Below are 18,161 nucleotides of genomic sequence, written 5' to 3' on the forward strand. Positions count from 1 at the left end.
GGTACAGCTCTCCCTCTATATGGGCTGCACTGACTGAGAGCATGGCATATGATAGCGAGATCACAGGGTTGTGTGTTTGGTCCAGTATTGTGATATTACGCTCCCTCTCCCTCTCTGTTTCACAATATCAAAGCCAGCTGGGTCCTTTATCCGTCCACTTCATAAACAAGCATGACTGTCCTGAAGTACACGCACAGCTATTTATCATGCGAGTGAGTCAGACTGAAAGTTTCGTCATTGATCTGATCCGAAATTTTTGGGGTGGTGCTCATGATGGAGAGATTTACTTTCTCTGACTGTGTCAAACCACACAGAAGAAGTAGGAATGTTGGCAAGAGAATTTTTACTCAGTTGTACGTGTGTGTGTGCGTGTGTGTGCATTTAATTCTGATCTAATCACATGGGTGTTGTGTGTATATGTCAAGTAGTGCAGTATGAGTCATATCTGACAGCTGACAAACACAGAAAGACAGGACTGGAGCCCCGGTCGAAGTTGAAACTGGACATCATCTGAACTGACAACTGATCACAGATATCATCGCTCACAATTCAGCTGTTTAGATTGTCCAGTTATCAATTTCAGATTCGTGTTCCTGATAAGTAATTCTCATCGATGATGACTGAATTGTTATTTCATCATCAGTAGCAAGCAGCCGTACCGTATTTTTTCTACACACAAAAGGTTGTAGAAAGGATTTGATATGACAGATGGCATTAAAAGGGGGCTGGGAACTGGGAATATCTCAACGGTAATGTAATTACATTTAAACCAGGCTTGGTATTTTCTCCACTACATCTGACACTTTCACGTTTGCAGGCCTGACCACTCTATGACCCCTTCAGTCTTTTGGTCAGCAGGACCTAACACTGCTACATCAAAGCAGGTGAAAGCAAAGTGCAGCAAGACTGAGAGGCGGTGCCAAACAGCTGAAACTTATGTTTCAGTTTTTCACAGACACAATATTCTCACAGAACAATGAAGTTCAGATGAAGTTAACTGTTCACTAGTCTTTGTTAAATGTTTATTTACCTTGCTCACTTCATTTCCAAACTTCATTTTCAAATTTGGCACTTTTCAAATTCAAACTAAGTAGTTTACACTATGTTACTAACACGCCTATAAAAAAAAGGGCTAAATCTAAACACTGTAATAGCTTTTCGTACACATTTGAACAAATGTGAGGTACATTTACTGATTGACAATGACTCTTAAAATCTGTCAAGTCGCAAAGAGCATTAATCGAGAGTGCGTGCAAACAACAGACATGGCTGCTTCCATTTGTTTGACTTAAAGAAAGGAGAAAAAAGAAAGGAAGAAAAGAGAGGGGTCCCAGGTCTCCACATGAATACATGAAAACACATGCTTCTCTTCTCCTTCTGTAATCCACTGGGGACTCACGCCCCATTTGGTTCCCATTAGCATAGCTCTGGTCGCTCTGCCCCGTGTCAAAGCCCAGACGCACAGCTGCACAAAGGACAGGGACCTCTGGCTCTGTGACTGCCAGCCGCTGGGCTCAAAACCAGAACTGACATGGAGGACGGGCTTTACACTGTGGGGATTTCAGAGGGAAGATGCTAGTCTTTTCTGTCGACTACACTTTTTCTCTGTACAGTGTAACAGTGTACAGTGTTTTAAGCTAAAGTCAGTGCACAAGTGATTAATCATTGTTTATTTTGTACCACTTTGTGAGGCAAGAAATCTCTGTTTCAAGTCAAATCCAATGTATAAAATCAAACAAGCAAAAATTAGCCTTGGCATGAGGTATTTGCTCCCCTGTATTTTGTGGCGTGCTGTGTCTGACTACAAAGACTTTCTTTATTCAGCGTGTTTTATTTGTCACCTGTTTCCAATATGGACATTGTGAAGTCCTGATCTATCTGACGGAGCCAGGGCCTGCTTTATGACACGCAAAGCTGCTGTGCCTCTTTTCCTACACATGTTGGCTGCACATTTCTGGCAGGAAATTGACAGCATTTCAGCAGCTAACTCATGGATGAGATAATATCTTGTGGGTGGAAGAGAGGACAAGATGCTCCCAGTGTTTTACAGTGACCCTAAGCAGAGACAAATTTAAATCTGAAGCTGCTGCTGCAAAGACGAGGCGCACACATGCACACAGATGCACACGTACACACAGGGTTTTCATTTAAATCTCGGCTTTGCTTAACACACCAAACAAGAAATGCGGTCTGTGGCTGTGTGTTGAACATGGTAAAGGTTTCAATTAAAGTAGGAGGAACAATACCCACCCTGCATCCAGCAGCTGTCTGGGTTGGTTTTCCATTGTACGCTGTCTAGAGAGGACACAGAGAAGCTGAAAGGGACTAGGCAACTGGTGTTTTAGTGGTGTTTTCTGTGGCATATAGTTACAACATCAACCGTAAAAAAAATGACAGGGTAGCAATACAGTCATACAGGATATTAGTTTAGGATCACCATCAGTCCTGTGGTTTCATAAGATTTGTAAATGCCAATTCAGTGTGTTTGTTGACCTCTGTGTATGCCCCTTGGTTTAGGGTTGGACTGACTTGCACGTAACAGCATTGTTTCCAGAGCCATGTAGTCCATCTTTCCCAGTCAATCTGTTTGAAATCCTCTTGGAACTGGCTATAAGAGTCCAGGCCGAAGCCATCGTGTTATGCAGCTCTTCTTTCCTGCAGTTCCTCAGTCCATCTGTCCCCCACTAACAGTCTTTTAATTGAGAGTCCTCCCCAGTCTGATGCTGGCCATTGCTGACTGTCAGTGTTTATACAATTGGGCTGGGACAGGGACTGCGAGCCAAGCATAACATCCATGAAACATCAAGCCTTGAGCTAAACAAAACCCAGCAGTGAGACACACACACTTGAGCCAGATAAGGGATGAAAATGATGCTTTGTGGACGCAGCTAGGTTAAGTTGTTGACCATAGAGGCAACACGGCAGCTGTAAAAGAGTGTTGACTGTTGTCTGGGTCTAATTGCTACAGCATTGTGGGATTTTCTTCACTTCCTAATAGCTTTCACTTTCGAGCTGCTCATTTTTCCAGTGATTTACGAAGTCTCACACACACACTTGCTCACACACACCCCTCTGTCCTTTTCCTCACCGTCGTCCTCTTTAGTTTCGAGCCAAAGAGGAAACCCTGGCGAGACGCTAGCACAGTGACTAATGCTGTGTATCTGGCCGGGCCACAGATAACACAGCCTCCTCCCCCAGCCTGCTGTGACAAATATGTGCGAGTGTAGCGGTGGGATCCGGGCCCAAGCTTGTCCCTGACCCAGCCCAGTCCAGACACAGGTTAAACCACGGACAAATGCAACCCAGATCCACACTGGCCAGAGAAGCAGAGTTTGGAGTGTGTGAGAATCATGAGAAGAAGTCTTTATGATTTTGTCTTTCTTGTTTCCTCTGACAAGCCACACACGCAGACAAACTCACATCCTTGATGATCTTGTTTGTGATGGCCATCTTTGACACATCCGTCTGTTTCCTCTCTTAAAAATTCCATAATCAGACTATCTTTCATTTTATTGCGTATGATCAATTTTGATGCCATTGCATCTCAAACACGTCTTCTGTTACCCTTCTCTTGCACGTTCCTGACTGAATGTTGAACAATGCACAAATTAATCCCAAGAAATAACAGGCGCAGTCCGTTCCCTCCCTTCCCTTTTCTCCCGTCAGTGCCTCTTCAGTTGAGGGGGCTTGCTGCTTTAATGCTTCTTAATGCTGCTGTCTGCTTAATGGGCCAGATATGAGAGGTGCTGCTAGCCAGCGTAATAAGTCAGTGATTAGAGGGTGCCTTGTCACAGCAGCAGCCCTGCAGACAGTGGCACACTTTAATTGCCGTATTAGACGCCCCTTAACTATTTTGTCAGCTGTCAGACCCCAGCTCGTAAACAGCAGAGGTGCATTTGATATTTCCATTTGTTTATTTCCGTCTGCTCCTGTTATTGCTGCCGCACAGAGGGGTAATTAGAAAAGGGTTGTGTTGTGTGACATGACTCGGCTAAATCTGGATACTCTCAATTAGCTTGTGCAAAATCTGTACGCAAGAAGAGTTACATAAAAAGGAAAAATATGACATGGAATTGTACTTTAAGATGGAGTGAAAGACAAAGAAGTGGACAAAAGCAACGTGATTTGGGCAGCAACTAATAATGATTGTTTTTATTATTGTAAAAATTCTCCTGAGCCTTCATATCAAATCTTCATGTTGCAAAATATTGCATTTGTCTGACCAGTCTATTAATAGAAACTATTCGCATTTGAAAAGCTACATTTGAGAAGCTTGAACCAGTCAAATGTTTACTTAGAAAATAACTTAAAGGATTCATCAGTTAACAAAACTGTTGACTATAAATTAATCAACTATTTTTTTACAGCTCTAAACACGAGAGCAGTGCAACAGCAATTTTCTGGAGATTCAATGTCACTGATTTTGTCTCATTTTGTCATTTTAGTGTTACTTTAAATTACATACAGAAAATAACAATAGATTAATAAGATTAATAAGACTAATAAGATTTTAGGCCATGTTGTGTGTGTCTTAAATCATGACACCATAGGAAACTGTGTGAATGTGAGGAACAGCACTGAACACATGTTCCCTTATGTCAGGGAAACATACTGTACATAAAGGAACTGATTTTATAGAAAAGTTTTTTGTTTATTTTGTAAATGCTCTTTGACTTATTTCTGTTAAAGTTTCCTCAGGTCTGCAAGGCAGACCTTTGAGTTTATCCTGTGTCTGAAAGGTCACAGGTTTGACCTCCACCATGGTCTATGAATGTTCATGAAGAGACATGTCTGCTGCGCAAGTGTCCTTGAGGGAAGGAACAGTGAACTCACTTATTGCACATTGCTCTGGATAAGACTGTCAGCTCAGTGCATAACGTATGCACACTCCAACTGACACATGGCGTGTAATCCTCACGCACTGTGAGGATTGCCGAGCCTGCACCTGGAGAGCTTAAAAATGGTGTAAAGTCAAATAATCTCTGTCTCCTGTCTCATTCGGTGTCAAACAGTGAGGTGACATGGTTAGAAGTGGTGTAATTTTGTGTTTAATCTTGGATTAGCCCATGTTCACTTTGACACCTCCAGTTACTAATCTGGTTTACAACACCTTGGGGTGAGTAAGGGGGGGATTGTGATAGATTTTATGGTCCCTTAGTAGATTATGAGTGAGCTGACTTTTATATCCTGAATTACAGGACTTTGGTGTAATCCACAGATTAGATGATGTTGTTTGCTGCTTTTAAACGCCAAAACGTGCACTTCAGTTCAGTAATGAAGTGTTTGGTGTGTGCGCAGAAGAGCAGAAATATTCTGCTGTTACTGAACATGCAGGGGTGTGACGTAAAGGCTGATATGTGCTGCTGATCCTTTTCTTCCTGGAAGTGCTGATTGACTGTTTCTGACATTGTGAAATATAAGCCATTGGCACAGTCATGGACTCCAACCTACGAACCTTTGTGTGCACGTCTGTGTCACATTTTTGTCACTTCATTGCCTTATAAGAATAACAGTGAGACAATGAGAGATAGCATATTTAGTGCATATTGTAAATACATAAAGTTTCGGGATCTGATAAGTAGGGCTTTTTGCCGTGAAGACAAGCAGTTAGTTTGTCATTCCTCGTCTTGTCTCTGACAGACACCTACATGTATCTCTACAGATAGTGCCTTCACTTTTTGATCTGACAAGTTTCCTCAGTACTGGATCATTAGGCTTTTCCTGTCAAAATAAATAGGCAGCTACTCACAGCAGTTCCCTTGTACACTACACCCAATTTCCTCCCTCACGCATTCCTGAAATGTTTTGCTCTGTAATTTTAGTGATTATAGATTTTTTCTTTGAAGCCTAAAGAATTGACACATAGGAAAAACCCTCCGTCATTCCGCACTGACTCAACACCATATGAGCCAAATGTAAAATACATTATCCTCATAGTGTAGAGTTGCTGTTTATTATGCCAAGTTATTAACTCATAGTATTTTTATTCTAACATGAGCAGCCAGCATACTTCGATTACATGTTACAGTTAAGTAAATACGAAATTTGATTAAAAAAACGAAGATAAGTCTGTGTTTTACAAGTGAAAGGATGCCAATATTTTTTTTTCCACGAGCAAGCTCTGCTGCACCGGTCCTCCTACAGCTGCAGATTCCCTTTAGGCAGTTTGGGTTGCAAAAGTGTTACTATCTTTATTCATCAATTCATCTTGATAATGTAAAAAAATGTCTGATAAACAAAGGGCTGCCAACGATTATTAAGATTCATGTTTCTAATTTCTTTTTCTCTTTTTACTCCTTTTTTCACTCCTTTTACTCTGACTTCTTGCTTCTCTATGTCGGTGTGAAATTTACGGCTTGCAGCTGCTGCACTCGTTTGGATGATGGAGCTGTATTCATTTGTGTGGATTTCTGTGTGTATCATACGTTTTCTCCATGCTGTGCAATCTCTTTACTGTTTGAGGAATGAATGTGAAACATCTTACAGGATCAAATGACCTCCTGCAAAATGTACCTAAATTTCTGTTGGAGTTTTTAACAGCCCTTTATGAAGGCGTAAGCCACAGCAGATGATGCATTGTGCTGTACTGAGTTGCCCTCGTCAAGTCTGGACACTTAACCTCTCACTACTAAAAGCTTTTCGGGGTCAGACTAAGTGCAGCTCTAGTGTTGAGTAATGGAGCCTCAGTCAAAACAAGTTACATTTCTATGTTTTCAGGAAGGGAAGTCCTTTGTCGGTTCACGTGAACTCTGGGAAATTACAGTATGGAGAGGCATATTCACACACCGGAATAAAAAAGTAGTTGGGAAATTTGTGGGCTGCGAGTTATTCCTTGTGGCACTGGCGGCAACTGTGGATATGTTTTATGTTCCATTGTCATCACATATTTAACGAACAGTTACAACAAAATGTTAGTTAGTTCAGTACAGATGAGCTTTGACTTTAGGGCTTTGCTGGCCTGCAACAGTCTACAAAATAATTTGTCTGACTTCTTATTCCTTGTATTTATGACTATTAAACTGGTATCTGCTCTTGAGTTCTCAACTGTTGCACTCTCTTTCCAACTACCCATTATCTCTCCTTCGTACCTGGACTGTGATTGACGTGGATTTCTCTCTTTTTCTGTTCTGTGTTTCAACAGGCCATTCGCTGCACACTGGTGAACTGCACATGTGAGTGTTTCCAGCCAGGCAAAATTCACTTACGAACATGTGACCAGTGCAAACATGGCTGGGTAGCTCACGGTAAGAATTTTTTTTCTGTGGGGATGATGGGTGAATCTAAATATGGTATAAATACATATGAAGTTAGTTTCTGACCCTCATAAAACTGCTTCTTCTTGCTGAGGAGAGAAGAGAGGTCCTGACCTACATATCTGTACTCTCTGCTGCGTATAATGAATTAACACAGATGCCAGCAGCATGAATGCATCTCACATATCTCGCAATTCTGTTTTGTACGATTTTTTTTTTTACTTACTATGGAATACAAATTTTCTCTGTCTGTGGTTGTGAATGTACTGAAACCCAAATGTTTTTACTCATTTTCAACAGTAGAAGCAACTTTGCAATTTTTGTTTGCTTCTGTATTTTTCAGCTGCTTTCAAAGTCTTGTTTTTGCACCTTAGATCAAAAAAAAAAAAAAAAAACACAACCACAAGACAGATACAGAAGCGAGAGACCACACCTTATGAGTTTTTCACTTGGGTATAAGGAAAAGGGAGAGGAGGCAAGAAAGTACAAAGAGAAGGAGGAGGGGAAAAAAGATAAAAGAAAACACCTGTTTGGCTTGCGTCCGCACAAGAGCAGGCTATGGGCCCTTCAGCGGATCGCACAGGACCCCATTGACTATTTTTTAATCTCTCCCTCTGAACTGTCAGGCGCCCATCTCTCCTCTCCCCCACTTTTCATTTCATGTCGGCATTGGCAGGGACTCTGACAAGTAGTTCTTCATTTTTTATTATGTTCGTGTCTGGCTGCGCTGTGTTGTCAGGCAAAGCCCTCGTCAGCGGGAAAAAGCCGTCCCAGGATCAGAGAGAGACCCAACCAGGTGTCACCCAGACAGGCAGGGGAAGGGTGGGGGGGGTATGAGGTAAGGGAAGAGAGAGGCATTGAGAAAGGGGAGGGGGGAAGAGAGCATCGACCAGGTGTTGCCCAGACAGCCAGAGAGGAGAAAGAGGTGACTGAGGCTGTGTTAGAGGGGGCAATAACAAAGCCTACCTCGCGCACACAATTAAGCTTTATGAGCAGCAACAAGTGTTTTGTTTTTTTTGCTCTGTGTTTTACCCCTCAGGCATCACACAGGTTACTTTATCTTATTGCTGGAGTTTGTTTTGACTCCTGAGAGAAAGACCTGCAAACATTACTCACAGCCAAAAAAGTACTTTCACCCTCTCTACATGATTTTTGGGTTAAAAAAAAAAAAGTTTAATTAAAGTGTGTTTTATTTACAGTTAATATTCTCCTAAAAAGACACTACTCAACATAAATCAAAGATAAGTGAGTACACAACAGTACTCGTTGAAAATACAAGAAGTATTTATCATAAGGTATCAGGTGTCTGTCGAGGAAAATAAACATGAGTTTAATTAAAGCATGATTAGTGCATTCATAATCTGAAAATTTACAAATTGTTTTTTCCTTTTGTTATTTTTGCTATACAGCGCTACCAGTATTATAAAAAGCATAATAACTTATTTCATATGGTATTTTTTTGACTAATTATAAATGTAGATCAATACAGACCAGGAAGTAGTAATAATATAAATACAAGAACCCAAAAGCACATGCCTGATCAGGTATAAATGTAGATGTAAAGCAATGCAATAAGAAATGCAGGTGTGGACACAAATAGAAATAATTAAGGTTAGACAGAAAACAGGATGTAATGCAGGTTGGGGTCAAGATTGAGACAGAGGAGGCAAATAAAAACGGAGATGCAAGAGCAGCATAAATGTGAGAGAGCAGGAGATTAGATTAAATTGAAGAATGGCAGATAATTACATTAATGCCATTGCATTTATCCGATAGATATGTTATTATCAGCTAGTGCTGACTGTGCAGTAGCCTCCTGAGGAAGCTTTGAGATGAGAGAGAAAGTTGATAGTCATTAACCGTGCCTTTCTGTGTGTGTCTGTATGTGTGTGTGTATTTTCTGTCGTTCTTTGTCACTCTCATTCACGCAGCTCTGGACAAGCTCAGCACCCAGCACCTCTACCACCCGACCCAGGTGGAGATCGTTCAGTCCAATGTGGTGTTCGACATCAGCAGCCTGATGCTGTACGGCACCCAGGCCGTACCTGTCAGGCTTAAGATCCTTCTTGACCGCCTCTTCTCCGTGCTCAAGCAGGAAGAGGTGCTGCACATCCTGCATGGCCTGGGCTGGACCCTCCGAGACTACGTCAGGGGCTACATACTGCAGGTCAGTGACCACCACGCATGATATAGCAACGCAACACATGTAAAGCCTCATATGGGTTTAGCATTAACGTCAAGACCAAATATTAGCACTACTTAAGCAGGGAGTGCTTACACACAAACACATCCCTGCACATGCTTTTATATTTGCCTGCAATTTTCAGTGATTTCTGAAAGTGGGGATAGTGTCCACAGTGATCACTACTTTCTCACCAAGTGTATCTACAAATTTCTTCAGCATTGAAGTTATTTTGAGAGGTATTGATAAAAACCACCATAGTGACAATCTAGGCCACTTCAGTCCCATTGCCCATCCATTTTCCTCACATTTTCCCTGCTGTTACTTCTACTTCAGTCTGCCCCCTTTTCCTGCCCTGTCAACACTATGCCCCTCTGCTGGAAAAAGGAAAGGAATAAAAAAGTGGAGAAAAATGTCACGCCAGCAAACTATAAAACCACTGTAGTGTGTTTCCTCTCTCCATCCATCCCTCCCTCCTTCCCTCCCATATAATTGCAGTCAGACACGTTTCTCAATCAAAGGTATGGAGGTTTTGGTGTTGAAACCCAAACCAAAGTGTTCCTGAATGAATTAGTTAAGAGCGAGTGAACATGTGCATGTGGTTAGCTGTGTGTATGTGTTTGTGTGTGTATGTGTATATATGTGAGTATGTGCACATGTGCTTATCTGTATGCGTATATGGTTTAGTGTTCCAAGAGTGTAAGTGGAACAACATGGTGAGGAGAGGGTGGTTTGTATGTGGAAACAGCTTCTGTGAGTAAAGCACTCACAGATCCAGTCCCTTTTTCTTAAAGACAGAACACACACTCACAAACACATACCTCCACACACACACACAAAATCAATAACAACCGAACGGTTTTATAGATCTACAGGTATCTGATAAATGTTTGCTTGATTGGGATTACAATTTGTGCGTACGTTAGATACAAAGTAAAAATATAGATAAAAAATAGGTACATAAATATAAATGAAAATGTATATAATATAATATAATATAATATAATATAATATAATATAATATAATATAGAAAGACTATATTTATAATATTAACATATTTATTTATATATTCTTACATTAAAATTATTTCTTAATTTTCCTTTTTTAAGACAAATGCATTAGGGCATCAGCTGTTATTTTCATTTCCAAATCATTGATTAATCTGTTCCATATTTAAAAAAAAAAAAAATTTTTAAATCAAACCGAAAGATATTTAGTTTAAAACAATACAAAACACAGAAAAGCCGCAAATCTTTACATTTGAGAAGTTATCAATTATCAAAACTGTTACTGATTGAATTTTCTTTCGGTAACAAAAAACATGTTCACAATTTATAATCCTGGTATTTTCCCACTAAACACTCTAAATCTGCAGTGTGAGAAAGCCTTGTATTAAGTAACCACGGGAGCACTGTGGTTCCCATAGTCGAAGCTTCTGTGTTTTTATCAGCTGGTTCTAATAGTCAGCTGTTGGGAGCACCGTTGCTCAACCGCTCAGCCTCATGTCACGCTACTGGCTAAATCCTCTAGATCTCCTCAGAAGGGCTTCAAAGGGGCCGCGGCCACGGAGAAGCAGCCAGTCACTTAAGGACAGTAAGTAGTCACTGTACGGCCCTATTAGCCTGTAAGTAGCTATGAAATTCAATCATCTTCCCTGAGCCTCCGGGCAACGCTTTGTGTCAGGGGTGCGTTCCCCACCACTATGCTGCGTTAAATGAGAGATAAAATGAGGAGAACGGTATTGCAAATGATAGATAATAAGTTGTCTTTTTGATATTGATGTCAGGGGACATCATTTGATGATGAATAACTTTACTGTAATCCTAGAAGTCAGGCTTTGAAACGCTTGCTTGTAGTGATTTGGGGTTTGAATAAAAGTTTTTAGGCCACAGATGTAATCATGTTAATTTCTATTTTAATGAGATATGTTATAAATCGCCATAATCACCCAGAAAATACATCCGCTGTTTTTGAATTATGTTCTAATGAAGCCTCTCTTTATCCTACATTTTACATTTTCTTTGAAGGCTTTGGTTTGTACAGTATGCACTTAAACACCTATGGCTCCCTTTGTTTTTCTCCCCTTATTTACTCATCTCATTTTTCCTTTGTCTCTGCTAATATGTCAGAATATATAATTGTGTCTCATTCTCTTTGTGACGCATATGTGGAAAAACAGAAGGGTTTGTCAAAGTCATGTTTTACAAGATGCCATTCTATTCATAAATAGTTTGTGTCTTCATGTGCCACATTATGTGCAGCCTCCACCTGCGCTGTGCTGAGCTCTGTGCAGGATTAGAGTTTCACCAAGACTTGTGTGAATTGATTCTCTCCCAGTCAGGATCTTTCCGATACCTCTTTCAGTGCTCACCTGCCCTTCCTTAGTACAGCACAGCAGAAGTAAGCCAAACACCTACATAACGTATACAGTACGTTGTTGTACAAGAATAGCAATACTCATGTATTGCTCATTCATATCAGAAGCACAAGTATTGTCTCACCACTACCCTGCTCACATTCCAGACTTAACCGCGTTAACATAAATGCATTTAGGGTAACTATCATTAGTCTAACCTCTGTAATCAAGGTTAAATCAAGGTTAGATAACCCTGCAGAATGGACTCCTATACCTACAGTCATTATAGCTTTTTAGGTCAAATTTACAAAAAAATAAATCTGTGTCAACACCTGAGGTTAACTTCACCCTCCTGTGCCCTGTCTGCCATTCGCTGCATAACAAAAGTAAATACATCATAGAGCTGTGACTAAATATGCGTACACTCTGCAATTTACCTTTGTAATAGGCTCCTTAAACTGAAGAAATTAATCGATGTTATTAAAAGCTCAATGGCTTATCACGTGGTTGGAATTTTGATTTGTAAAGCTGAGGAATAATACATGACATCAATAACCATTAAAATGAGTGATTGTCTTTCTCTCTCGTCTCATTCATCTATAAACCATTTGTAGCCTGACCTTCGGTTCACAAACTGCTCTCTTATAACATTAACTTATACCATTAAACCTACACAGTCGGTTACTACAATATTCATATTCATATATAAATGCATGCGTGCAGGCTCATCAGCTCACGTGAGCACACATCCATACAAAAATGGAATAAGTCTGGATGTTTCTCTCAGTAAATACGCTCTTGAAGTTAAACAAGCCAGAAGAGAATAACTCCCTGTCATCACATGTACAAGAGTTTTAGTTTAAAAGTTATGTAATGACCTTTGCAATGTGCCTTACCACTAGTTGGCTTGTGTGCTGTGAAATATTCCATAAGGAGATTCTCCTGAAAACTCACACAGCTATTTCAGCCAACTTTAGCAAAGGGTGGTTTAAGATCTGCTGCTGTTTTTTCACCTTTGACTCTTTTGTCACAGCTCAAAATAAGTTAGTTAGCAGATGTGTTATATGTGTAAAATTCAACTTTTCAACTTCTTGCAGCGTAAATCAAAGCAAAACATGAAATCGTATAAAGGCATGAGGTTTTCACCTGATAGTGATAACTGAAAGTTATGTGTGTATATCTGTGTATATTTTTTTTTTCTGCCCTTTACACTGCTTCATATCTCTATTTCTCCCCTATCCCCCTGACTTCGGTTTCAATCCTAGGCAATATGTGAACAACACAGACACATTTATCCGTTGCCGGAATTCTTTGCCCTTCACTTTGGCAGGACTTTTACCTTCTCCACTCCTCAGCCCTTCATCCCTTTCTCCCTCCTTCTACTCATCCATCTCTCCGTTCCTCTCCCATGGTTGTTTCCAGACAGATCCACGGCCAATGTGCACCAGATGCCCCCCCCACACCCCCAACTCCACCCCATCCCACAGCCTGTCACTGCTCACTCCTCTGTTCGATACCGACAGATGGAATTGCTATCAGTACGGGTTTCTCTGTCTCAGCCTCTGTCTCCCACACTCCACACTGTCTATTTTGTCTTCCTCTTTCTTATCCCTTACCAAGTGAAAAATAAGTAGAGAAAGAGAGAGAGAATGAGTGGAAAGAGATCGAGAGAGAAAGAGAGCGAGATACAGCCTTTGCAGCCAACATATGGGCCAAAGCCCAGGGTTTTCCTGAGCGACATTCTCAGTAATGTTCTGTCCTTGTAGAACATTGGGCTGCCTCCGCTTTTATGAGATGTGGTTTTCCTGACTCCACACGGCTTCCAGGAGACCCAGATGGAACCGCTAACATTCCCCACCACCGCCACGCAACCACACACACACTCTGTACACACACAAACAGTCTTAACCCTAATTGCACACACACTCGGAGGAATTCTTATTCAAACTATCAGACACACACACAGCCACAAAATCACACTCATGTACCCCAACGGCCCTCCAACATAGGGCTTTGTTTCAGTGGCAGATGAATAGGCATGAAGGTGTTTTCAGGTGCTTTTTTAATGTATGTACTTATTTGGCAAATGTAGTGTTTCTGCATGAAGGTTGAAGGTAGTTTTTTTTTTTCTTTTGGAGTGTTGAAGGGCCAAAGGGGGGGCTGTGCTTTCATTTGAAAAAAAAAAAAAAAAAGACTTGTGACTGTAATGTTGTACATGTGTACTTACACATGTGGAATATGAGATGTAATTACATGGATTAGGGTGCAACAGTGTTTGTGTAAGACAGGAAACCATTTCCAGTTGCAGGTGGGTCCTGAGGCCTTAGTGAAGGTACCACTCTGCTTCTCTATAGTGGTTTAGAAAGGTATTTATTGAGTTAGAGTCACATTTCAAAATTTCTGTCTTCTTTTTTCCTTCCCTCTCCGTCACTGCACTCCCTTTCTCCGTTTTCTGTCTCTCACTCTGTCAACTGTGAAGGTCACCATATCTCTTGATCCTTGCCTGAGAAACTTCCATTTTAGGTAGTCAAGCTCCGTGCTACAACATTTTTTGGACACAATCCCCTTCTCCAATCTCCTCCATACGGCACACTTGTAACCTCTATTTTCCTTCTGTCCTCCTCTCCTCCTCTCCACCCTCCATCACCTCCCAGTGCCTCCCCTCTCTCAGAACCTGTTTTCTGTTATCACTACTTAATGCCTCACCCTGGGAGATGGACGAGGGAGAAAGCATTCTCCTAAGGTGGAAATTCTTACGTTCATATGGTTATGATTTGGTGGGGAGGTCAGGCTCGATTTTTGCTGGAAGGCTTACGGTTGGCTCTGTGCTGGCCGTGCTGGGCTCCAAGCACTTCAAAGGGGGCCGGTGTACTGAATCAAGGTGATTCTTACCCCCCCCACCCCCGCACACACATACACACACTTGTCCTCCCTAGTGCTCTTAAGGGTGTCTTCTCTCTTCTTTTTCTCAATCGCTCAGTACTAAGTAAGCTGGAGATAAAAGGATGTGATTTCAGATTAGAGGATCAGTCAGAGAAGGGTAGAACAGCATTATCAGCAAGGCATTAAAACCTTAACTTTTGATAAAATAACTTTATATTAAAGAAAACACTGCTTTATCAACATGAAATGTTGAATGCAGCATGCATTATTATTATCGTAAACAATCTGAAACTTTTGGGGGTTTTTTTTTGCAGAAAGTGTAAACCTCTTCACTGTCACTTTTTTCACAGCTTGCAAAGCTCACAGCCAGCTCCTTACACAAGTTCTGCCCATGCCAAATCCTCAGTCCCTCGCTTTTGAATCCTGAACCCCAAGCCTCAAATGAATTCAAGCTGGAGAAGAAAGGTTATGAGCAGGTTACATTGTATGCTGGAATTTGGGAAATAATTCCTCTTATATTGGATTTGGACGGTCGTCTGAATTTTGCTATAGAATCGACACGGCCTCACAAGCTGCTGCACGTTTAAAACCCAGAAAAAAACCAAAACAACTTTTACATACAGATTGTCTGTTTGATTTCAAATACTTGTAGCACCATTGCACATGCTACCAAGTGAAGGTTGAGAATAAAATAGCTCCCAAAGAATGTAAAAAAAAAGCAGGTGAAATCCCTTTTATTGGGTTCATCTTTTCCTTGCCTCTTAGCTCCATGTGCTGGACAGCATTTGTAAGTTTACTGAATACATGCTTTCCCTTTAATAAGCAGAAGTGCATTTATTTTTCAAGGCATTTTATGTTTATTTGACTTCATAGACGCTTGAGGTGAAGTTTGGCTGAATTGTGGTTTCCTTTTTGTCAGATAGTTTTCACAGTGTGGTATCAGGACGACAGAGATAAGGCAAAAATGTGTGCTTTAACTGCTGGTGCATCGTCATACCCTTTCGCATTCACATCTTTTACTCCTATTGTCCTTTGTCATTTTTTTACTCATCTTTTTTACACAATCTCAGCCTTTGATGTTATCAATCCCCTATATTTTTCTTTGTTCTGTCCATGTGTTGTCATTTTCACCCTCTCACAGCTTCAGCTTGTTTAGTATCTCCACTCTCGTCATCTCTTACAGTTGTTTTCTCAGTGTGTGTACTCTAGTCTTAACTGTTATGAACTACAGTACTGTGGTTTGTTGTGTTAATTATCTGTATATTTTTGGTTGAAAGTAAGACCATTTCTACAGCAAAAACAATGTGATGTGCTCTCCTTTTTCACTCTCTCTTCGATACTCAAATCACACACTTTGTGTTTTAACTCTGCTTAATCTGCTTCCTTAAAAAGGAAGGATCATTTCCTGCTAGTTTGAAAACTGTAGTCTTTTATTAAAGGAGTCATTCGCTGACTTAAGAACAATTTTTGACTTGAATATTACATCAGGCAGAGCTGGCCTATAGTGGCAATTCATGCACTGTGGCTTAGGATCATGGACGATGTATCACATAATGTGATAAAAAAAAAACCCAATACACACTGCAATTCCTTCTCGAGAGAGATTTAAGTAATTACACCCCATTTGAAAATCAATTTAATGCATCCATTACATGCTTGGTGGCCACATGTATATTTCAGAATGTTATTTTAACATGAGGTGGGGTGACCCAGTATATGGTCAAATTTAAAGATCATGAATATTCCATGTCATAACATATGGGATTGAGAAGTATGTGTGTGTATGTGTGGGGGTTTGCTCTAATAAAATCTGATTGGGGAGTTAACATGCTGTGCAGGGCAAACATGGGAAGTGAAAGTGATATGTTTAACATACATGGTCAGGTCTAGGGCCTCCCATGGGATCCCAGTAGGGGTTTGATCAAACTACCCTCAGCACACACAGTATATGAGCGCCACCTTCTTACCCATTTCCCTCTTAAATCCCCATGATAAGACTGACTTCAAAGCCTACTAGCGAATCCTACAGCTTTGCCCGAGATGCTGGTTTGATTCACTGGCTGCATCTCTTCCCATGGCCCCCACCACACCCTAACAAAGAGACACACACACACACACACACACTTCTATTCAGGTTCAATCTATACCTGAGAAAAGCAGCCATATCTGTCCACCTCATGGAGTCTCCAAATCCAAGTGAAGAAAAGGGGCCACCAGTGCTTTTCTTCTCCCCTCTAAGTTCCACTGGCATGTCATAATTAGAATAAAAAGGAATATTCTGCCTGTATTAATGGGGTGCACGCTTTCTCCTCATCCCCTCTGAACACCCTGTTCCTCCCTCCTCCTCGCCCACTCCGTGTGATATGTGCTATACTGATCAGTGTAATGGGGCCTCTGGTTCTCTCACTGCACATTTGCCTTTCTCTTTTTACCCAGTGTCCATGCCCCAGGAGAATTCCCTCAACAGGTCCTTGCTGCCGCCCTGGTGTGGCTGGAGATGCTCTCATAGTCAGCTGCACACCCTAATTGAAACAGGGGATCTGCCAGCCTACTTATCAGGGATTTTTATTTACCTCAGCCAGGCTCTGCCCTCTTTACTTTTTCAAAGAGGGCCATGTTATAATTACCTCCTCAAACAGAATCCCCCTCTATCTGACGGCATCCCTCGCTTCATATATCCTTTTTCATAAGTTATAATATCCTGTCTCGCCTGCGCTGGAAGGAGGAAATGGCTTCTGAATTCTGAAGTGGCTTTTCAGGGGGCTGTGGGGGTTTGTTGTTGCAGAGGGAAATTGAATTTTACTTCAAGGTCAGCGACACTAATGACAGTGTGGGAAGGTGTTGATCTCGTGCAGCGCTGGTTTGTCTAGCAGCATCCCACTGTATCGATCTGCACGAGAGATTCTAGTCCCGCATTGATTGTCACAGTGAATTGTTTTGGAGCGTGGTGGAAATCACTAGTGTAGTATAAGCGGTGATTTGGGACTGTAGGCACTCTCAGGGGTCAGTTCGTGTAGACAGAAAAATAAATAACTACTTGGAACAAAAAGAATACTGAGGAAATTCTCCCACAACAAGCAGAAATCTAGTGCAGATAATGTACAGCAATAGTAGATACAGAACATAAATGTCCTGAACTGCTCCCCCACATTATGACTGATGCTTAATATAGCCGTTGAAAGTATACGTACACTCTAAACACCACTTGAGAAGCCCAAAATATGCACAGACACTCACTTAGCCCTACACAGGCTCAAAAATACACCCACCCATACACATACAGAGAGTGAGAATTTTAACCAATCACTTTCATGATTCATTGCTGCTTGTATGCAAGATGGTTAGTTATGGGTAGGTGCCCTGCGGTGTGAGTGAATGTGTGTCACTTCCCCCACAAATGGAAACATTTAGACACTGAAGTGTATCCTGAGGTGAGAGCTGTAGAAGCTCTCACTCATAAAGTAGCAGGGAGGCAGCCTGTGAAGG

At 41.2% G+C, this 18,161-nt stretch overlaps 1 protein-coding gene across 2 annotated transcripts in view; it reads left to right on the forward strand.

Moving 5' to 3' along the window:
• Positions 1 to 18,161, forward strand: part of bnc2 (basonuclin 2) — a 161,011-nt gene that overhangs the window by 106,537 nt on the left and 36,313 nt on the right. For both annotated transcript variants that reach the window (XM_041036653.1, XM_041036654.1), the window contains exons 3-4: positions 7,142 to 7,244; positions 9,185 to 9,420. In XM_041036653.1, coding sequence (XP_040892587.1) covers positions 7,142 to 7,244; positions 9,185 to 9,420 — 339 coding nt within the window. The remainder of the gene's footprint in view (positions 1 to 7,141; positions 7,245 to 9,184; positions 9,421 to 18,161) is intronic.

The sequence above is a fragment of the Toxotes jaculatrix genome, chromosome 4 (genome assembly GCF_017976425.1).
Source record: "Toxotes jaculatrix isolate fToxJac2 chromosome 4, fToxJac2.pri, whole genome shotgun sequence".
Taxonomy (NCBI): Eukaryota; Metazoa; Chordata; class Actinopteri; family Toxotidae; genus Toxotes; species Toxotes jaculatrix.